The sequence below is a fragment of the Sinohyriopsis cumingii genome, unplaced genomic scaffold (assembly GCF_028554795.1).
Source record: "Sinohyriopsis cumingii isolate HCF-2022 unplaced genomic scaffold, ASM2855479v2 utg000349l, whole genome shotgun sequence".
NCBI lineage: Eukaryota > Metazoa > Mollusca > Bivalvia > Unionida > Unionidae > Sinohyriopsis > Sinohyriopsis cumingii.
In genome coordinates this window covers 1,551,685-1,576,672 of record NW_028315889.1, presented here as the reverse complement: position 1 = coordinate 1,576,672, position 24,988 = coordinate 1,551,685, and the positions used below count along the sequence as shown (strand labels likewise).

Here is a 24,988-nt window from a genome sequence, read left to right as displayed (position 1 = left end):
ACATTTTGGGTCTCCAGTCACCTTATGGCAATATCAAAATATTTGATTGCTTCCTGTGCAGAGGGGTGGGGGGTGCAACATCTGCATCTGCATCACTTTCAACACTTGTGTTACTCCAGTTAGAATCGTCTTCTGCTGCAAATTTGTTCGCTATAGAAATAATTATAGTTTCATCTGACATGTATTCGGCTGTGGGGCAATCAATGTCAGCACAAATCCATTCCTCCATATCATCAAGAGAAACGCCCATCTCAGGACCATGAGTCTGTACAAATTTCTCCCAAACAGCCTCGGCATTAATGACATCAGTTTCACTGAAACATTCGAAGACACTATCATCATCGTTGTCTCTGTTACTGTTTTGCTTTACGTCAAAGGCAGCTCCAAGACCCTTAATCCAGCACCCGAGGTCTCTTGTAATCGATTTTTTTTATTTTATGCAACAAACACTTCCCCAAGTTGTTGATGAAAACAAAGCCGGCATGTACATGTAATTAGGTTCTCACAGAAGTACTCACGGGTTTCGATGTGACGGTCAATTGACTCTTTTCATGTTTTCAATGAACAGAATATGTTGTGATTATAATGTTTACACTGAAACGGAATTAAAGGATTAGAATGTGACTTTCACACAGGAAGACGTTTAATTGGTGTTTATTTCATTCTCTGTTGCCACCTGTTAGCATTTACCAGAAGTTTTCATTGATCGCTATTTCACCAGATTGTTTAATTACAGTATACTGACAACTATTTATCATAAAAACTTACATAATATATGATATCTTTAAACTGAGGTCTCGCTAGGATTTTAAAACTGGGTCTTTCTGCCTCTGAATTCAATCACTAAATATCAGTACATTTTCTCACTTGGCCACTAGTCAAAGCCTTTGAACTAGCCACCTAGCTGTTGCATCATGTTCTTTTTTTTTTTTTTTTAATGTACTCTTATAAAATGGCAACAGTACATCAAAGTCTTTCAGTCACTCAATTCTGTCATTGTAAATATCAGCACAGTTAACTATCAACACATTTTCCCACAAAGCAGGTGGCTGAAACAGGACTGGCAAATCTTTGAATTTTCCCATGCACCTATTACATGCGTACGGAGGACTCCCACCTCAGTGTTTTCTGCATCCCAGATCAAAAATTGGCGTCCACATACGCGTAATTAAGCGTTTTCGAGATCTCTGAAATTAATTCTTCTTTAGAACTTGCAAATTTCAAAATATGGATTATATTTTTACGGGCATTAATCACCATTTTCGATGATAAAACGAGCAATGCATCAAGGTTTAATTTATCAATTCTTATCGTAATTTTTTCATGTTCAGCATATTTTAAAGATATTTTAAATACATTTTCTCTGGAAAAAATCGGGAGCCAAGCCGGACACCGCGTTATAAGCGGGATCGCGAGTTATCCCGGCACGAGTTATCGAGGGAGTGGTGTATTTATTTTATTCAGTGTTCTGGAATTGCTAAAATCATGCTACTCATAATCTGATGGCACTCACTAAGTAATTATTGTATGTAACTGATATTTTGAACTGAAAATGGGATATTTAATTGATTAAAAAATGATGACATTACATGATGCACTTGTTACAGATAGACGCTAATGTATTTCAATGCAAAATGGGTGTAGAAGTGGCAAATATGTGCTCCAAATTAAAAAAGAACAAAACTTTTAATGTTATGTGGCATTGGCCTCAAAAGAAACCTAAACTTAATAACTTTTTTTGCAAGTGATTACAATATTTTTAATCACTTCAAACTTGATGCAGCTGTAGATAGAAATTATAATTGGCAAGCATATCTATTAAAATGGGGTGTTTATATAATTTCCAAAAAAATAATCTAACAGTATTACTTTACGATTAAATGGCATTTTGTTACCCTGCCTAATACACAAGTACACTCAACATTTTTTATCATTTTTGTATATCGATGTTCAGAACATAATGCAGTCAGCAGTTGTGGACACAGACTATGTTATAATGGGGAGAGCTGTAAAGGTGATAAATATTATAATGAGCAAAATTTATGCCTCACCTTTTGGTCAGTTTGCATATGATTTTCTTTGAAGAACTTCCAGTCCTGAAAGAGTATTAAAAACCATAAGTATTATGTGTGTTAAATGTCCTTTCTGATACCTCATAAAGTATTGTACAAGTGAAGAGCATACATGATATCCAGCACAATAACAAACAATCATAACAATCTGTGAAACTATTTTGGTAATATACAATTGACAGGTGTAATTTCCAATGATCTGTTACATTTCTAGCAAGGCAGCTATAACTGCTACACACACTAATAAGCCAGATCCAACCACAGACTGCACACATAAAAATCTGTCATCGAATAATGTACTGGCAGATCTGGATCTATGCAGTTTGTTAGGAATAATTAATGGAACAAACGACACAGCAACACAGACCCTGATCTGATACTGCAATAGGCTATGGCAAATTTGGATCTAAGTAAATTGCAGTTGGACAGGACTTAAGTGTGTGTTTTTGAATTTTTAACTTAACTTTTAAAAAAATTCAGTCATATCACTACGATGTCTGTAGCGTGGCAGTTTATAGTGATGTCCAGCATGTGGCCATCATGTCCCACTCAGCCACATTATCTTGACACCAGGACGACCATTCCTAATAAAACATCTTAATGCTGAGCACCAAACGAGGTAGCTGCTAGTACCACTGTTTTGTCTTTGATATGATTCGACCAAGGTTCAAAGTCATGACCTTCTGATATCCGAGGCAGACACTCTAACCACTCTGGCCACCAGAGTGGCGGACATGACTTATAACTGAGTATATATTGCATTTATATTGATATTATAGATGTAAGACAGGTTGTAATGGTTCATTTATTATTTGACTTATAACTGAGTATTTACAGTAAAACCTGTTATGAGAGACCACCCCTTCTGCCAAAAAAAAGCGGTCTCTCAAGACAGGTGGTCACTCATAGCAGGTTTGCACAAAAAGACCAGTTTCCAAGGTCTAGTTTCAGAATAATTTCAAGAAAAATAACCACAATCACATTACATATATTCTTTTTTTAAAAAATAGTTCTTGCTAAAATATTGTGCGCATTCATCTAAAAACAAAATGATATAGCAACAAAGATATTGTTGTTGTTGTTTTGGGGTTTAACACCATTTTTCAGCACAATATAGGCTATACATGGTGGCCAGTATTAATGGTGGAGGAAGAACCGGGACACCGACCCATGAGAAGCTACTGGCAAGCTTTCTCACATACCCACATTGGCTGAATCCAAGACTCGAACCGGCGCAGAGAGAAGTGAGATGGCAGTGATCCGTTACGGAGAGTGCTTTAGACCACTTGCCACTCGGTTCCCCCAATAAAGATATACTTCTATCATTAAACATGAAATCACATTTACATTTAAAGATCACACATATTTTAGCATATGAAATTGTTTTTCTGAATTACTCGTTTTTCTTTATAACGACCTAAATTTGTTTCAGCAACTTTTAAACCACTTTTTGTGAGTGGTCTGCTCTATTTCACTTATTTCAGTTACAATAATTATTTTCTACAGCCTTAAAATTTGTTTCTTTTTAGTTGGTGGTTCGTCTATTGTTATTAAGGTTCTAGGTGTAAAAATTATTAGTGCTTAGTTGTAATATCGAACATAAAGACAGTTTTGACTGGGTATTGGGAAAATATGAAAAATCTATATATGTGTATTGCATATCTAACAATTAATGAAATATAAAGAAACAATTACCTATCCAGAAACAGAACCATTTACTCAGAAACAAAAATCAACGGCTTTAATCAAAGATGACATACAGGGATTAACTCTATAAGCAAAGTGTGTGACCTGGTTGCACCAACTTGAATAGATGATAGCTTTGTGATTGGGATGTAATCATTTAATATCAGGGGGAAAAACAAAAAAATATCACGTCTTGAACACTATCAATTGAATTCCATAAACGATTCTCTCTTGCTGGTTTATTATACAAGGATCTTATTCACCCTCAGCAATATGGATTAACTCTAAAGACAAACAATATATGTGACCACTATGTCTATGTTTATGGGATTCAGATTTCTCAAAGTTTACATGAAAATGATACAAAATTCTAGACTGCCTCTATGGTTGAATAATCCAGAATGAAAATGCCTTCCCTGGGTCTCAAGCATGTATTACCAGAACTGTAATAAACTGAATTACAACTACTTCTGAAATTTTTATTAAAATTACAATCAGAATTATTCATTTTAAAGCAGAGTAATTAATTCAGTTAAATTATGTTGTATAATATAATTACCTTTCAATAACATTTAATAATTTTCTAGGAAGTCACAAATCTAATTTAATCTGTGTATTTCACATTATAAAACAAAATTGTTTTGTGTTCTAAAACAAAACATTTTGAGTCTCCTCTTTACACACTCGTTTTATCTCTCCCAATCAAATACTGATTCCTTCCATGCAAAAGCTTCAAAATTACTGAAACAGTACATGTTGAGAATACAACTATGTAGTAATCAAGAAAGAAATCTTATCATTGGATATTTCTGAATATAATTAATTAAATTACAATTATTTTTATTAATAAATGTCTGATTACAAATTATATGTGATTACTTCAATCATTTATCAACATTTGAAAATCAGGAATCAATTACCAATTTTTATACATTACACCATGCTCTTGTTCATAAACTTTAACTGAACATTTCAAGTAATAATCTTACTCCATACCTGAATAACCGTAACTGAAACATTTCAAGTAATAATCATTACTCCGTACTTGAAAACCTTAACTGAACATTTCAAGTAATAATCATTACTCCATACTTGAAAATCTTAACTGAACATTTCAAGTAATAATCATTACACCATACTTGAAAATCTTAACTGAACATTTCAAGCAATAATCATTACTCCATACTTAAATAATCTTAACGGAACATTTCAAGTAATAATCATTACTCCATACTTAAATAATCTTAACGGAACATTTCAAGTAATAATCATTACTCCATACTTAAATAATCTTAACGGAACATTTCAAGTAATAATCATTACTCCATACTTAAATAATCTTAACGGAACATTTCAAGTAATAATCATTACTCCATACTTGAAAATCTTAACTGAACATTTCAAGCAATAATTACTCCATACTTGAAAATCTTAACTGAACATTTCAAGTAATAATCATTACTCCATACTTAAATAATCTTAACGGAACATTTCAAGTAATAATCATTACTCCATACTTAAATAATCTTAACGGAACATTTCAAGTAATAATCATTACTCCATACTTAAATAATCTTAACGGAACATTTCAAGTAATAATCATTACTCCATACTTGAAAATCTTAACTGAACATTTCAAGCAATAATCATTACTCCATACTTAAATAATCTTAACGGAACATTTCAAGTAATAATCATTACTCCATACTTAAATAATCTTAACGGAACATTTCAAGTAATAATCATTACTCCATACTTAAATAATCTTAACTGAACATTTCAAGTAATAATCATTACTCCATACTTAAATAATCTTAACGGAACATTTCAAGTAATAATCATTACTCCATACTTAAATAATCTTAACGGAACATTTCAAGTTAATAATCATTACTCCATACTTAAATAATCTTAACAGAACATTTCAAGTAATAATCATTACTCCATACTTAAATAATCTTAACTGAACATTTCAAGTAATAATCATTACTCCATACTTAAATAATCTTAACTGAACATTTCAAGTAATAATCATTACTCCATACTTAAATAATCTTAACGGAACATTTCAAGTAATAATCATTACTCCATACTTAAATAATCTTAACAGAACATTTCAAGTAATAATCATTACTCCATACTTAAATAATCTTAACGGAACATTTCAAGTAATAATCATTACTCCATACTTAAATAATCTTAACGGAACATTTCAAGTAATAATCATTACTCCATACTTAAATAATCTTCACTGAACATTTCAAGTAATAATCATTACTCCATACTTAAATAATCTTAACGGAACATTTCAAGTAATAATCATTACTCCATACTTAAATAATCTTAATGGAACATTTCAAGTAATAATCATTACTCCATACTTAAATAATCTTCACTGAACATTTCAAGTAATAATCATTACTCCATACTTGAAAATCTTAACTGAACATTTCAAGTAATAATCATTACTCCATACTTGAAAACCTTAACTGAACATTTCAAGCAATAATTACTCCATACTTGAAAATCTTAACTGAACATTTCAAGTAATAATCATTACTCCATACTTAAATAATCTTAACTGAACATTTCAAGTAATAATCATTACTCCATACTTGAAAATCTTAACTGAACATTTCAAGCAATAATTACTCCATACTTAAATAATCTTAATGGAACATTTCAAGTAATAATCATTACTCCATACTTAAATAATCTTCACTGAACATTTCAAGTAATAATCATTACTCCATACTTAAATAATCTTAACGGAACATTTCAAGTAATAATCATTACTCCATACTTAAATAATCTTAACTGAAACTAACAAATGCAGCCATTTGATTGGTCAGAATGTTTTTAGTAAGTTTTGGCATCAGATAAAGTTTTTGCAATGAAGGTGCATTGTGCAACTAAACCTAAGATGGCTGTCTGCTCAAGCATGTTTGACAGTATCTACTACTGCTCAATAACTATAGATATGATACTTGCCTTCTTTAAAAGAAATTTCAAATATCTTTTTGTAATACCTTTATGAGCCTGGACTTGATGTGTTCATCATACATGAATTGGGAAAAGATGTAGAACTTCTTCCTTAAAAACTGGTATGTAAAATTCACCTAAAACAAAACAAACAGATGATTTTCATTCATACTTTAAAATGAAAAAACACACATTTCCATTAGTTTGTTATCCCCATCATAGATCATGGATTGGAGACATTCCATTCCATATGAACAAAAAGGTATGAATATATATATATACACATTAAAAACAACATGGCTGTTAAAGTGTTGGTGTAAATCAATTTGATATACCAATACTAATGGGGGCCCCGAGTGGCCGAGTGGTCTAAAGCGCTCTTCGTTACGGATCACTGCCATCTCACCTCTGTCTGCGGCGGTTCGAGTCTAAGATTCAGCCAATGTGGGTATGTGAGAAAGCTTGCCAGTAGCTTCTCGTGGGTCGGTGGTTCTTTCCTGGGTTTTCCCAGGTTCTTCCTCCACCATTAATACTGGCCGCCATGTATAGCCAATCAAGTGCTGAAAAATGGCGTTAAACCCCACAACAACAACAACAACAACCAATACTAATGACAGTTCATCAAATTGTGATCTGCCCATGGCACATTAATATGCATGCATAAATACTGTTTCAAATATTAGGTTATATTTCAACAGTAGGCCATTGCTTCTACATTCTCTAAATTTTGAGGACTTTCCACTAATTAATCATTAGTGTTGTAACAAAATATGATAAAAATAATAATCCAATTCTTAAATGAATAAAACCTGGTACAGAATTCCATCGAAATCCTCTCTTTCTCATGCACAAGGGAGCTCATATGGGCCAGTCAAGATTTCTACAGTACATGTATATGTAAGGAGGAATACATATATCGTAATCTATTTAATGGTCTGTTTATTTTTTATTTCTTTCATGTTTTATAAAGCCTATTAATAACAGTCAGTAAACATATTCTTTAATATTAAAATTTCAGAAGGCTGCTCTACCCTCACTCGACTGTTCTCTATCATTGTGTGGGTTGGTAAAGCACCAGACAAAGCGACCAATAAAGAAACACAGATGGATAATGAATAATGCCTTTATGATGAGTCTCTCCAAGCCCACCACCACATATCTCTCCCTCTCATATGGTCTGTCAGCATGTTATACCACAGTGTCTCTATATCCCCCCCCCTCCTTATTAGATACCAGCAAAAATCTGTATAAAAAAAACTAGTGTGGTGGATTTTTGTCTGTGTCATGTGATGATGTCTCTGGACCTATAAATGATGGAAAAATGAAGTCACATGAAGCAATGGAAAGAGGAAATTTAGAATAGAGGATAGAAACAATTGTATGGCTCGTAGCAATATTAATAAAATTAAAATAATGACATAGATTAAGTGTAAATACATTTAAATGTTTAAATTATCTCTTACTGGTTCCCATTTCACTTGGTTTATATATTTACAACTTGTTCAAATATTGAGCACATCCTAATACATTGACTTCCAAGAGATTTCCCATTAACCTATTGCCTAGTTGTATTAGAAAGATCCTTTTTCATTGGCTATTTTGCAAAGGTTCACCTGTCTGTGTGCAGTTCAGACCAGTCTGCCTTAGATATGAGACCAAAAAGTCTAAAAATCCAGACACAAATCAGATTCCAAACACGGGCGAATTTTGGGTGGAAAAAAATCTGGTCCAAAAAATTAGGTTTTTCCTCTGTATTTTGTAGTGCAACTAGAACATCAAGATTATTTGGGATCATTGTAGAGCTATATCTGCCTACCTTTCTGTAATACCACCCACAGACCTGCCAACCCTGACCAGTTTTCAGTAAGGTGTAACAAAATATCATAAACTGCTATTGTAAAGCTGGAAAGCACAATTATAAGTTCGGTATTCGAAATGAGCAGCGACGACAAACATTATGTTCAAATGAAAAATTTGTAAAGTATGAATAGACTTTATTTGCCACAAGTACAGTACACAAATTTTAGTTCCATAATTTTCATAAGACTTACAGCAAAATCATAAGAGTTGGCAGGTCTGCACCCACTTTAGTGTATCATACATGACCTTGATGTTACAGAGCTCAGCAGTAGGCTACAACCTCCTGACACATAAAGGCAGCACCAGGGGTTAATGAGTTAACAAGGATTTTGACAATTTTTTTACAAATTGTCAAGGAATGGCTAAATTTGTAATTTATGTGCATTGTCAATGCACAAGTAATTAAATATGCAAGCAATATTCAAACTTGGTGATGTCATCAAAATACACCCATTAACTCATTAACCCCTAGAGGTTTTTGCTGTTTTTGCCTGAAGTGCGAGTAGGAAACACATTTTGGGGGCTATTTCTTAATACATCCTAATACATCGACTTCCAATAGATTTCCCATTAACCTAATGCCTAGTTCTGTTAGAAACATAATTTTCCACTGGCTATTTTGTTCGTGCATGAGCAGAAGGGTAAAAGTTGGAGTTTTTTTTTTTGCTTAATGGACCCATCATTTTCGTAACAAGACCAATCTTTATTCCAAATGCCCATCTAATCCTACTTTTTGCAAAGGTTCACCTGTTTGTGTGCAGTTCAGACCAGTCTGCCTTAGATCTGAGGCTAGAAAGTCTAAAATCCGGACACAAAATCGGATTCTGACCATGGGCGAAGTTTGGGTGGAGAAACAAAATCGGGTCCAAAAAATTAGGTTTTCCTTCTGTATTTTTTAGTGCAACTAGAACATGCAGATTATTTGGTAATATTGTAGAACTATATCTGTCTGATTTTTTTGTAATACCACATACTTTAGTGTACATCAAACATGACCTTGATGCTACAGAGCTTGGCAGTAGGCTACTACCTCCTGATGCGTAAACATGGTGTCAAGGGTTAATGAGTTAACGCAGAATGGTCACTTTGGATAGTTCATCAAAAGTTCATATAATTTTGAAATACAGTATAGTCTCATCTCTTTTTGCATATGGAAATACTTTATCTATGTTTTGCAATAATAAGTCATAATAGAAATATTTTATCTATGTTTTAAATAAGTAAATCATAATAATACAGCCAATATATTGCTCCTAGTGACACGGAAATAAATTACAGGAAGTTGTATAAATTTTAACTTTAAAATGTCATAATGAACATCTGCAGTAAGTTGACATGTTTATTTTCACCCTTCAATGCAACTTAAGTATTAAAAGTAGTGAACATGAAAAATAATACATATTTGACTCCAACTCATAAATATGTAAAAATAAGTGTATGTTCTTACTGTGGTGATTATAACTGCAATACCATTGGTTCAAATATAAGAAATAATACGAATTTGAAAATGTAATTATGAGCCCAATTACTTACTGTGGTGTTCATAATCCCAATGCCATGGGTTCGGATGGAATTAGCAATGTGGCGAATATTGATGGTGTTCAAATGCTTGTTATTGCTGGACCTCTCCACAAATATCTGTGATAAAATATTAAATTGTAAAGGAATTAAATGTGTCATATTATAGATTAGAGATAGATTGAACATTGTCTCAGTGAATATAAAATGCACAAATTGTTTCAAAATTTCAATACCATCTAATATTATAGGCATTTTGGTTGTTACACAAAATAATAAAGTTATTAACATCCTTTCCTTGTAAAAACTCCATTATTTAACTAAGAACTTTAGGATACCTTGAATAATATAGTTTCAATTGGCTTCTTCTCTCTGAAAGAACTGTTTCTAATGCACTGAATACCTAACTAAATTTGCTACCAAAGTTATGCTACCAAAATTTAGTAATGGTAATTATTCCTCATCATGAGAATTTGTAAACCAAATACACATCCATTCATCCATCATCTTTCTTTCCATAATGTAGCACCTTCTCTAGAAGATTATGTGCAGATGCACACTGGTGCATATTAATAAAAGAAAGAGTATAAGCCAAGTGTACATCTGTGCATACTAATAAAAGAAGAGTATACACCAGATGAACATCTGTGCATAATAAAAGAAAGAATATAGACTATTTGCATATCTGTTCATATTAATAAAAGAAATGAGTATAGACCAGTTGCACATCTGTGGCACAAGTGCATGTTAATAAGAGACCAGTTGCAATCTGTGCATATTAATAGGAGAAAAGCAAAGACCAGTCACACATCTGTGCACATAAAAAATAGAAGAGTATAAACCAGATGATGAAGGATAAAATATGATAGCATCCAGTGTGAAGAACTTTAAAAGACCACTGTGACAATAAACAGTAAAACAATAGCTTTTAGGGTATGAAATGAGTCAGCTGATTGGAAGTAAGACAGCAATAGATTTTGGGAGTTTGTTCCACTGTACAATATGAGCTCTGAGGGGAAAAAAGGAGCATTTATATTAGCTGGCCATTGCCTGAATCTGGACAAATAAAAAAGGGTTCATTCTCATTGGTCGTCTTATACAAGGCTGTAAGGGAATATCCATGAATTTGTGTATGATGTGTAGAACAAAACCAATCAAGCATCTGTGCATGTATCTTAAAGGGATTGCCAACCCAACTTGTTTTGCAAAGCAGTTGCAATTGCAGTTTGTTAGCAGTTATTTTAATTTTCAATTTGTGATTTTTAAATGCTAAAATTTTTGTGTAGGGTCCCAGACAATGGAGACATATTTAATAATTATAGTCTCACCAAGGCCCCTATAAAAAGTTTAGTGTATTTCTTCATGCTTAGTTTTTAAATATTGTTGGGAGATAGCTGAGAGTTACATTGGCAATGGTTATTACTTCTGAGATATGTTGGTTCCATTTCAAGTCATAACTGGTTATCATCAACAATATATATATATCTATATATATATATATATATATATATATATATATATATATATATATATATATATATATATACGCATGTTTGTCCTACTGGCAATTTAAATCATGGCAAAAATCCAGATGTTTTCTTTTCATTTTATTATAATATGTATTATTTAGACTAAAATCCACGTTTTTTTTCCAACTTCAATATGTCATGATTTAGACTAAAATCCAGGTTTCTTTTTCAACTGACTTCAATATGTCATGATTTAGACTAAAATCCACATTTCCTTGTCAACTGACTTCAATATGAATTGATTTAGACTAAAATCCACGTTTCCTTGTCAACTGACTTCAATATGTAATGATTTAGACTAAAATCAAGATGTTTCCTGGCCAACTGACTTCAATATGTAATGATTTAGACTAAAATCAAGATGTTTCCTTTTCAGTTGACTTTAATATGTAATGATTTCCACTAGTGTTATTGTTTTCTTTTGGTTTGTAACAGAAGGCAATCAGTTGTGGCTTGCATATAGTCGTCTCTACTGTAATCCAAATGATTTTCCAATATGTTTAAAATTGTTTTCGTTCAGTTGCAATAATTGTCTTTGACAAGTATATAGACTTGACTTCCTGATCTGTCAATGGGTCTGTCCTCTCTAAAGACCATACATTCAAATACAGTGGGTCTGTCCTCACTAAAGACCATTTATCCAGATGATTTTAGGATAAAATGACCCCACCTCCTTAGTGTCAGTGGTCTATCCTTCCTAAAAACAATATATCCAACTACAGTGGGTCTACTGGCTTAAAAGACTATATATCCAGATGCAGTGGGTCTGTCCTCTCTTAAGACCATATATTCTGATGCAGTGGGTCAATCCCCCTCTAAAAGCCATATATCAGAAACAGTGGGTCTGTCCTCTCTAAATACCATATATCCAGATGCAGTGGTTCTATCCTCTCTAAGACCATATATCAGAATCAAAGAGTCTGTCTTCTATGAATTCCAAATCTCCAGAAACAGTTTGTCTATCCTCTCTAAAGGATATATATCTAGATGATTTAGGGAAAAACTCAAGTGTTGAGATGTTGTGGATTTAATCAGAAATCGTTTCAACAACTATGTATTGGTAGCACTTACTACCTCATGCAAGAACCTTTGGATGCCTCTACTTCATTTGCATGCAAGAGTTTTTTGATGCCTCTAACCAATTCGCATGGAAGCACCTTTGGACACCTCTACACGATTCTCATGGAAGTGCCTTTTGATGCTGGCTGTAAACTCCAGCCATTTTTAATGGGTTTTCATAGTGCCACCTTTGGGGAAAACCCTCTATTAGATACTACATTCATTGGTGTGAATGACCTTTACATCAGATCATGTGGTTGCTGTTTAAAACCTGGTCGAAAGCTGCTATTTAAAGTAACTGGTTCGTATTCTCCACTCTCCAAAATGGAGGTCACGGATTTTGTTCAGTACTTATTTGAGTTTTCACAATTAGAATCACAACTATGAAAGCTTCAATAACTTAGGTAAAGGATCTGATATTGATGTAGGCAGAAATTAGTTTGTATAAGTTATCAAATTCAGATGATTTAGTGATGTAGACGCAGACAAAGAACTTGTAAATTTTAAGTATGAGAATGGTAGTTACAGTTGATCATGCGGCTTCAATGACTTGATGGTGAAAGAGTTCTCTCAAAATTTTAAAGCTCACAAAAAATTCTTCCATGAAAAATAATTATACGGCTATAATGATCAGATTATACTCTTAAATCTTTCCATACATAATATGTGTACCAAAAATGTAAAATCAATCAAATTTATGTTAAACATCACATATACTACACTGCTTAACAGTTAACAGGCAGGCGTATGTGTGTGGAGTCAAATAGATAACAGGTGTTCTATTTATAGTGCACTGCACAGGGTAACTTTGCTACATGTATTTCATTGGCTAAAAAGCCATAAACTCTATGAGGTAAAGAGTTAAGAATCATTCAAAACTGCCTTTTGTTGACAATTGATATTCTGAACGATTAAATCCAAGTTTTTCTTTGTTTTGGGCCTGATTGGTAAAGAATGAATTTGTGGAGTATTTTATCATGCCAATTCTCTATTTTGAAAATTCTTGGGTGAATCAATTCCAAACTTGGCAACCAAGTTTTCATTTTTGAAATAATTAAATTTTTTGTGATGAAAGCCAATAATGTTGATAACTACAAAAGGTTACAATTTGATCAACATAACTTAGGGGAGAAAAATCACTCACCTGATTGTTGAGATTGTACAGGTACTTGGAGACAAAAACATGAATATTCCTCATAATTTCTAACACATCCAGACCCTGTAAAAAGTGGAATTAAAATAATATCCCTTGGATGAACTCCATGTGGCCTCACTGCTCATATTTTAAAACAAAATTACTTTTGGTAAAACTTTAAAGTATTTATACACCTCAGACTTTCTAGTATGACTGACTATTTTATAGCAGACATACTGGATCAAATCTTTATTGAAGAATTGTGTATGTATGAAGCAAAACTTTATTCTGTTTAGTAATTAATATGGATCCATCAAGAAATGGTATCTAAAAAAACCAATATGCCATTCATAAATTACCATCATTGTCATAAGATATGTCTATGCTTGATAATAAGCCCATTCACCACTTTGACACAATTTTGACATGGTTCTTTTTAAGAAAACCTTGTCTAATGATAAGCCTGGCACTTATGTATCAGAAGATGTGATCCCACTTTACAAGACTGGTTCCCTACACATTTCATGAGACAAATACTGTAAAAAAAAGATATTAATTCTGTCAATAAGGTACCTGTTCCAGAGTCTGACTTGGCAGGTGAGACTCAAGAAGAGTCAGGCTGTACTTATGTTCTGCCATGTTCTTCATTTCTCCATATGTCTTCCAGTCATGAAGAGCCACTGTTGTCAGGTTGTAGAAAGTCTTGTTCAAATAGTGCTCCACATATACTGGACAGATAAAAAAAATATCTGTCATTTACTACATAATTGTAATGCAATGATAAATAATCTATTTACTTACATACTACCATCATGTTAATGTAACAGTATGATTGGACACAGCTTTAATTTAGAAATATCAAACAGTTCATTGACTGAACCTCTGATGTTCCTCAAAAACTACCTATGGGTCAGATCTTGAATCTCAAACAGTCTGATTTGTCATACATTTGACATTAGCATATCTAAAAATCTTTGTCAGTTTTTAAATATGTATATAAAACTATCTGATTGGTAAGTGTTTAAATAGAAATCTAAAATTATTTGAGTGGTTAATGTTTAAATATGTATATAAAACTATCTGACTGGCTAATGTTATATATGTATATAAAACTATCTGATTGGTTAGTGTTTAAATATGTATATAAAACTATCTGCTTCGTTAGTGTTTAAATATATATATATATATAACTATCTGATTAGTTAGTTTTTAAATATGCATGTAAAACTATCTGATTGGTTAGTTTTTAAATATGTATATAAAACTATCTGACTGGCTAATGTTATATATATATATAAAACTATCTGATTGGTTAGTATTTAAATATGTATAATAAACTATCTGATTGGTTAGTTTTTAAATATGTATAATAAACTATCCGACTGGTTAGTTTTTAAATATGGATAATAAAATATCTGAATGGCTATATCTTGAATACCAAATAGTCTGATCCAGTCATGCCTTTAAAAAAAAGAGGATGAGTCCATGAAACAACTTAATTTGTCATACCTTTGATGTTGATGTATCTATCAAACAATCTAATTGGTCGGATCTTTAGAAGTTGGGACAAGTCCTTCAGACCCACTTTGTATGGGTTCCTATCATCCAGCTGCAGATGGAGATGAATCTGTAGACGCAGGTCTGTTTCTATCTCCCGACACAGGGGGTCAAGCATATGCTGTAAACAAGAAACACTGAGAAAATCATAATATCACATACAGCACACAAAAAGTTTAAAATCTTTTGCTGTTTTTTATATATACCATTAATATAATTTCAAGAGGAAGAAAAGAAAGGAGGAATTGGTAACCAGTTACTAAAATTTATATTTCAAGCTCTGGAAATAATGTTGTGAAACACAACTTCTTCAGTAAATGTAAATGAAAGTTTGTATTACAATGCATTTCTTATTTCAAGACCACTATATGGTGATGCTCATATCCATTTAATAAATCCACTTCTTTATTTCAATATAAATCTAACATATAATGAAGGATAGTCATCTTTATTCTTACAGATAAAGTTTAAATATAACACACTCCTATCATTAACATTGCACTGAAACAAGGATCAGTATTTAAAGGTTACTGCATCTGTATGGGAAAATATGAACAAGTTTTTTGGATGGAAATATTGCATGAGCTCGGGAGTGCAGTGTATCCATCTGACAAAACGAGTTCATATTTTCCCATACAAATGCAGTAACCTTTTTATTATACGCTCATTTTCTTATTCTAGCTAAGGCTTAATTATATAAACAAAAATACACTACAAAAAACAAAGTAAATGAATGTATGCCATATTCCAAACTAAATACACAAGTCCAGATTCATCATTACACAACAACATTATTAATGCGCACATAACTCCGCCCAGATAAATTTGAATTTAGTTACGTGCTAGACATAACTTTCGAAAGAAAATGTCATTTTGGTCTACTTAAGATTGAAATTTTGAGTCATATTGTGAATGAATGCGCATTGCAACAACTTTTCCATTTGATCTGGAATTTACAGATTTTGGTAATCATGTCATTTCTACAAAATTTCATGATTATGGACTGGATTTATATGTGCCAATTTTGCAAGAAGTACATCAGATTTCAGCGGCGATGAAGCAGTGCTGACATCTGCAAGTGTCACTGAATGTTTGAAATCATGTGGGAAAAATATGAAGTCCTTCAATTGCAATTATCAAAAAGACGCTATGGAATATAATGTTTATTTCATTTTGAGTGCAGTAAGGAGGATGTAACTGTACTTGGAAAAAAGTCGAAATTACAGTACAATTTCAAAATGTGTAGTCAAGCTTGAGAACCCTTGACATGGCTCATGTAATTCAGATTTGCAGAACTAAGGAAGTACATTTTGAGGAAATTCAGGATGTAAAACTGTAAGTATATTTTTTGCCATTCTTATTACCAGCTAAAGAAGACAGTTTATGTATTGTCACTTGCAAGTTATTTTTAGGAACCCAGCAATTTTATGAAATCTGGCATCTATCACAAGCCTAAATTAGAAACATTGTGTCAAAAAGTAAACACTGAATGTGGCAAAGCAGCTGCTATGTGGCAGTCCACAAAACATCTGCTTTAGTTCATTCAGAAACAAATTTAATCAACCAAAATGTAAAGCGCCTACTATGTGAGTGTACATGATTTTTTTATAGAATGTAGTCATCATACAGCCATTACTGCACATTTCTGATATCATGTTCAGTTACCTGCTTCCTTGAAAGTTTCTTTTGTGAGTTTATGAATTCATCCACATCATCAACTTTGGCATCTCTACTTTCAAATGGCTCAAACAGTTGGTTTAATTCATCCACAGACAAATAAAATAAATCAAAAGTGATGGTGTCTGCATCCATTGTTTATTTACAAATAGAAAGAATTTCCTTTATTCACAAGAGTTCAATATGAAGTGCGTGTGAGTGCAATATAAAAAATACTGAGATATTCTGACAATGTAAAGTTAACAGAGAAAAAAATGAGCATATAAAAATGTTACCTCTTTCAACATGTTGTAAATCTCCAAGTCAAATTTGTCCAGAAGGACTTGGGGTGAGGATAGATGCCGTACAGTCAGCATGGATGGCACTGAATCACGCAAGGCACCAATAATATACTACAAAAGGAATTATGTCCAGAAAATATATTGTAGAAACTGAAGAAAATCAAGAAGCTAGAAATTTACAAGAGACCCAATTGGGCCAGAAAATGCTCACCTGGCTAATATCTGCCTAAAAGCCAAATGCAAGAGAAGTAGGAGCTTTCTGTCAAATAGGACTAAATTATGTTCAGCAATTCTGAAGAAGCCGGTTTTTAAATTTTCTGTTTTTAGTAATGCTGGCCACATTTGATAGCAGAATGGGATAAACTTAAAAGCCCTTTTATGCCATGATGCTATGTCAGATTTGGTCAACTTCTGTCAAGCAGTTTTTTAGAAAGTTGTTTTCAAGGTTTACATGTTTTCATCATTTGTATAAATTTGAATGTCTTCATATTGATTTCTAACAAATAGGATCTGATTCTGTCAGAAGTCTGGAGCAGACATTTTGAAAAGCCTTCTGTTTCTATGTTTCATAATGACTGACATTTGAGGGCAGATTAGCATCAGCTGTACAAACTGGAAAGCCCAATATGCAATATGCCAAGATGATTTCCATCAAAATTGGTTAACTCATTTTCAGTGGCTTTAGAGAAAAACTAAATGAAATGTTTTTCTTTTTTCAGTAATGTTAGCTGTACCTGATGGTGGATCACCATTTCTTGAACAAATCTGAAAGAACTTCATGCTTTAAGTCAATAATATTGCAATTCTGATCAGCAGTTTTAAAAAAAAAGGAAAATATTTAAAGTTTTAACACTTTCCACATTTGCTAGCAAACTGGCATTCATTATATAAACTTTAAAGCCCTCTAAATCATGATGCTTTCTGCCAATTTCTGCTGAACAGGTTTTCAAAAGAAAGATTCATTTAAAGATTTGTCTAACTTTGTTACATGGGAAACCAAGTAAGTTAAGACAAGAAACTCTTCATATGCAGTCATTCAATAATTCTGTTTTCCATATAGTATCTCATGACTACATTTATACAGCCTCTAACATCATGCCATTATAGATCCCCATATATATCTATAACAAGATGCTGAGTTTCCAATAAACAATAAATCTGGATCACTTAAGGTTAATATAGCAAAATATAGCCCAATATATTAAGGAATTTATAGTTTTACCGTTACCTTTTATTTTATATATCTTATACAGAATTTTATCAGCCTGACCTTCTATATTTTACCTTTTTGTGCTATACATTTACAATTATTTGGAAAAGATGATCTTCCAACCTGTTTTGCATTTTTTATATTCTATATTTTTTCTTTTTTGTTTTGTCTTCTAAACACTTCATGTTCAAGTTGAAACATTAATAGTTTATTTCTGTGATTCTTAATATTTACATTCGTACTGCTTTAATCAGCAACTACTGTGCTAACATGTCATTAAATACATATACATACATATTGCCAGGCCCAATGGTCAAATACAAGCTGAAAAAGAGTTTTGGATTCGAAGCATATCTACACTCAAAATTTCATCAAAATCTGTTGATTCAAATCAGCTGTAGAAAATTGAATGACCATATGCAAGTATGGTTTCTGTCAAACTGTTTAATTCTACTGTGCAGTCTTTAAACCTAATAATATTAAGGCTTTTATATTTCTATTAACAGCAGCCACAAAGAAGATCAACATCATTTGGATAAATCTGAATAGTCTGTATGGCAGAGTGTTTCCTACCAAAATTTTGTTCAGCCATTTTTGAAAAGTTGTTTAAACAATTTGTTTATATTTTTAGTTTCTATGGCTATATTTCATAACAGACTGTCATCATTTGTAAGAAAATAAATAGAAAGGCATTATGCCAGGGCTCAATGAAATTGTCATTTTCTGTTAAGTAATTTAATTATTTTTTTTAAAAACAGTGGCCACTTGATGGTGGATCGGAATGACTGGTGAGAACTTTAAAAGGTGGATACTTTTTGTCAAATTTGGTCAGATTTAACTGAACATTTTTTCAGATGAAGTTTAAATGCTGGTTTAATTTTTGCAACAGTGGCCAGATTTAGTTGCAGACTGGTATAACTTTTGCTACATTGAAAGGTCATTATGCCAGAATATTTACAGGAAAATATGGTCAAATTTTAGAGAATGTTTTTGGGGAATAAGCCCTTTAAAGGGTTTTATATTGAAAGTAAAAGTCACTATAATTAATAATGGGTTGGCACCATGTTTTTGGTAAATTTCTGAAAAATCTAGTCAAATTCTGAAGAGTGGTTTTTGAGAAGTCCTTGAAAGATTTTTCAATTTTTAACAACACTACCAATACTTGATTAAGACTGGCATCATTTGTACAAACTTGAAAGAATGCTCTCTGCCACATTTTGTTAATAACAATGCCATCATTTTTAAGAAGTTGGAAATAGTAAAGACAGATAATGCACAGTCTATACCATAAGCCACATGAGCTAAAACTACAATAATTCTCCTGTGTCTTTTATTCAATCAAGGTACATAACAATGCTCTAGTGCTGAATGGGGTTGTGTCAAGGTCAGTTAATTGGCATTAGTCAGTACATTATCTTTAGTTATGTGGATGTGTTTTACGTGACATGTCATGGATATGTGAGAACATACATTGTCCCTGTCTGTCTGCCTCCTTGTCTGTCTGTGTATATCTCTAGTGTGACTTACATGAATTCTGTGTGTATCAGTGACAGTGTCAAACAGGTCTGTCAGATATATGGGAATGACAACTCTGTGCCAGTACAGGAATCTGCAGTCACAGGCATGCCTCAATCTGAAAAAATGAAATGAAATTAATTAATCAATCACAGTAATGAACTACAACTTACCCAAACAACGATCTTCATTCTGTAACTAGCAGTCCACAGGGGTTATGCTGCCAGGTGAAGTGGGCAACAAAGTTGCCAAAAAATGTACTTTGCGTTTTGCAAGGAAAGTGAAAATGACTTCACCCTGTGATTTTTTTGAGTGGTACACTTAGTGACCATTCAGGTAAGTTCCAGCATTATGCTGTTGCTCAAGGCAAAATGTTGGCATCAAGCCATCAAATTGCTGGTGTTGATTTCACTTATGCGACAAACAAACTCTTGCACATTCATAGGCATGTGTTTTGATAGCTAATTGACCCTAACCCTTTCCTGAGGAAGTTGTCAACTATTACTGCCCAATTTCTGCAAATTATCTTTTGATAATAAAAAGATACAAACGTCATGTTTCGAAACTTAAACAATAGTATGTAAATAGCAATTTGTGTTTTAAGAACAGAATTGGTGATCTGAATATTTTAACTAATGAATGTATGTTATTTTCTTCATAAATTCAGTTTCAAACCATTAGTGAATCTGTCTAATACAGGTACTGGTGGACATCATTGTGTCTGGGAAATACAACTTTATTAGACTGTCAGGTTTCATAAAACATTTGGAAAATCTATTAAGAAAAATATACAATTCATAGAAACCAAAGTCTCAATATTATATTATTGAAGATTTAGCTTTAAAATGCAATTATATAGGTCAGAAAAAAAATATTAGGATGAACAATACGAACTTAAGACACATTTACTCTCATGTACATGGTACAGGGGTTGTTTCAAACAAGTTTAGAAATCTTTTCAAGTGCCATTTTATAGTGAAGTATCAGAAAGTTAAAAAAAAAGATTCATTAGAAAAGCAAGTAAAATAGGCTGAAAATTTGAGGTGGCATAATTTAAGATGAATAAAATATCTTACTTTTCCCTGAGGTCGGAAATAAGGTCCAGTTTGCTAAAATTTTCATGAAGACTGGCCAGTTCATCATCTTTAAAGGTTTTCTGAAAAAGGCATGAAAACAAATGCTTAAACTAGAAGTATCTGGTAAATGCATATACACTGGAACATCATTAATCCAGACATATTCATTCTCAATGAACATGTACATATTATTTATTTTTCCAGATAACTGAATCATGCATATTTTAATTTTATAATGTCATCATACTGTATTTGCAACCTGAACATATACTGAAATGTATTTTAAATAGCTGTTGAAATTAATTAATATATACATCTTTTGAATTGTGTTTATTTAGCATTAATGTAACTAGTAATGACAGGTCTAAGAACCACATGAATACGACATCATCAACTTTGTTGATATTTGCAGTGGTGAGAGCCAGTTAGGTCACCTGTGTTTACTGGTACAGACAACCATTCATCCTTGGTTTTTTACAATGTCTGCATTTGTCACCTTGCCAATCTCTAAGGATGAGTCAGATATAATATGCCAGCAGATATCTTGAATGTTAGCTTTTGGGTGATCTCCCTTGTGCTGTCAAATCTGTTTTATGTGAGCCAGTATCTTTACTCATCTATGCTTGCTTGATGGTGTAGCCATAAAAATAATGTACAAAGTACAATGAATGCAAACTGATATCTCACAGTTAATGCATTGTTATAAAGTATTAAAATGCAGTCCTTTATATAAGATGTACTTTACAACTGTTACGGCTGCTAATGAGCCAATAAATGACATCGCTTTTATTCTGAAATGAAGCCCTATGCTGTACAAAGCTTAAGTCAATGCTACATACAATTGGTAAACTACAAAGAGACTTAATGACACACTTAGTAGATTTATAGTATGTTATATCAAAAGTGTGAACAATTTGAACCCAGTGTGTTTAATTAACACCCTTGTCAATGAATAGTGAAAACAGGCATTGTTTATACATTCACTGGTTAAAATATGGTCATGCTACTTGAACTTTTTTCAATGATCAATTTATAACTTCAACTAGCTACTAGAACTTGATCAATCAGAGAGTGATAAACTGACACACATCCAAATTTGTGCAGGTGAATCTGTGTTATTTGACTGACAGTATATTTTCATATACGATTCTTGGAATTTTCTTATTTTTGGACAGATTATTTCTGATCATTGAGTTTTACCGTAATTTTACACTTTGGTCGCTATTTTGATTTCCAGATCCTGAATGTGAATTTCTGGACGAACAAAGCAAATTAACATTTAGGAATACATTCCCATCGAGCTGCGTCCAGATGAATGGAGTTTGGATTAACAAGGTTTCACTGTATTATACAGTTCAGCCCTAACTAGATGTGTCTGTTAAATGCATATATTATATAGTTTTCAGTCCAAAACAATAAGTATCTGGTAAATCCATATACTATGTAGTGGAGTCCTAACTTAAAAGTATCTAGTAAATTCATATACTATGTAGTGGAGTCCTAACTTAAAAGTATCTAGTAAATTCATATATTATGTAGTGGAGTCCTAACTTAAAAGTATCTAGTAAATTCATATATTATGTAGTGGAGTCCTAACTTAAAAGTATCTGGTAAATCCATATATTATGTAGTGGAGTCCTAACTTAAAAGTATCTAGTAAATTCATATATTATGTAGTGGAGTCCTAACTTAAAAGTATCTGGTAAATCCATATATTATGTAGTGGAGTCCTAACTTAAAAGTATCTAGTAAATTCATATATTATGTAGTGGAGTCCTAACTTAAAAGTATCTGGTAAATCCATATATTATGTAGTGGAGTCATAACTTAAAAGTATCTGGTAAATCCATATATTATGTAGTGGAGTCCTAACTTAAAAGTATCTAGTAAATTCATATATTATGTAGTGGAGTCCTAACTTAAAAGTATCTGGTAAATCCATATATTATGTAGTGGAGTCCTAACTTAAAAGTATCTAGTAAATTCATATATTATGTAGTGGAGTCCTAACTTAAAAGTATCTAGTAAATTCATATATTATGTAGTGGAGTCCTAACTTAAAAGTATCTAGTAAATTCATATATTATGTAGTGGAGTCATAACTTAAAAGTATCTGGTAAATCCATATGTTATGTAGTGGAGTCATAACTTAAAAGTATCTGGTAAATCCATATGTTATGTAGTGGAGTCCTAAACAAGAAGTATCTGGTAAATCCATATGTTATGTAGTGGAGTCCTAACTTAAAAGGATCTGGTGAAAATCCATACATTATATAGTCGGGTCCCAAACCAGAAGTATGTGGTAAATCCATAAACAGAAAAGTATCTGGTAAATCCATATTTTCTATAGTTAAATCTCAACTAGAAGTATCAAACTGTTGTTGTTGTTGTTGTTGTTGTTGTAGGGTTTAATGCCATTTTTCAGCAAAATATAGGCTATTCATGGTGGCCAGTAAAAATGGTGGAGGAAGAACCCAGGTGAAAGCCGGAAAGAACCACCGACCCATGAGAAGCTACTGGTAAGCTTTCTCACATACCCACACTGGCTGAACCACTTGGCCACTTGGGGCCCCAAGTATCTGGTAAATCCATGTATTCTATAGCTGAGTCTAAAACTAGAAGTATCTGGTAAATCCATATATTCTATAGTCAAATCTAAAACTAGAAGTATCTGGTAAATCCAAATATTCTATAGTTGAGTCCTAAACAAGAAGTACATGTATCTGGTAAATCCATATATTCTATAGTTGATTCTAAAACTAGAAGTATCTGGTAAATCCATATATTCTATAGTCAAGTCTAAAACTAGAAGTATCTGGTAAATCCATATAGTCTATAGTTGAGTCTAAAACTAGAACTATCTGGTAAATCCATATATTCTATATCTGAGTCTAAACTAGAAGTATCTGGTAAATCAATATATTCTATATTCAAGTCCAAACTAGAAGTATCTGGTAAATCCATATATTCTATAGTCAAGTCTAAAACTAGAAGTATCTGGTAAATCCATATATTCTATATTCGAGTCTAAAACTAGAACTATCTGATAAATCCATATTATCTATATTCGAGTCCAAACTAGAAGTATCTGGTCAATCAATATATTTTATATATATTTTATAGTTAAGTCTAAAACAAAAAGTATCTGGTAAATCCATATATTCTATAGCCGAGTCTAAACTAGAAGTATCTGGTAAATCCATACATTCTATAGTTGAGTCCTAAACAAGAAGTACATGTATCTGGTAAATCCATATATTCTATATTCATGGATAAAATCCAAACAGGAATTAACAATTTGATAATATCTGTAGATGTTCCATTGGTTACTTTCTGTAGTCCTTGTTTTTATGACACCCTTTTTGTTGCAGATAGATTTTCTGTCATTACTGTGTTTTTGTAGGTTTGGAATGTTTATTAGCAGGTTTAAAGTCAGCAGTTAGTCAAATTTAACCAATCCATTGAGTATATATATATTCTTGTAATTAATCCAATCCATTGAGTATCTATATTCTTGTAATTAATCCAATCCATTGAGTATCTATATTCTTGTAATTAATCCAATCCATTGAGTATCTATATTCTTGTAATTAATCCAATCCATTGAGTATCTATATTCTTGTAATTAATCCAATCCATTGAGTATCTATATTCTTGTAATTAATCCAATCCATTGAGTATCTATATTCTTGTAATTAATCCAATCCATTGAGTATCTATATTCTTGTAATTAATCCAATCCATTGAGTATCTATATTCTTGTAATTAATCCAATCCATTGAGTATCTATATTCTTGTAATTAATCCAATCCATTGAATATCTATATTCTT

At 32.3% G+C, this 24,988-nt stretch overlaps 1 protein-coding gene across 2 annotated transcripts in view; it reads right to left on the bottom strand.

The window, feature by feature from the left end:
- Positions 1-24,988, bottom strand: part of LOC149774315 (WASH complex subunit 4-like) — a 121,980-nt gene that overhangs the window by 41,740 nt on the left and 55,252 nt on the right. For both annotated transcript variants that reach the window (XM_089945460.1, XM_089945461.1), the window contains exons 16-24: positions 21,158-21,237; positions 20,094-20,199; positions 17,351-17,467; positions 15,351-15,519; positions 14,415-14,569; positions 13,851-13,925; positions 10,134-10,238; positions 6,788-6,877; positions 2,052-2,096 (exon numbers count right to left, since the gene is read on the bottom strand). In XM_089945460.1, the coding sequence (XP_089801586.1) occupies positions 2,052-2,096; positions 6,788-6,877; positions 10,134-10,238; positions 13,851-13,925; positions 14,415-14,569; positions 15,351-15,519; positions 17,351-17,467; positions 20,094-20,199; positions 21,158-21,237 (942 nt within the window). The remainder of the gene's footprint in view (positions 1-2,051; positions 2,097-6,787; positions 6,878-10,133; positions 10,239-13,850; positions 13,926-14,414; positions 14,570-15,350; positions 15,520-17,350; positions 17,468-20,093; positions 20,200-21,157; positions 21,238-24,988) is intronic.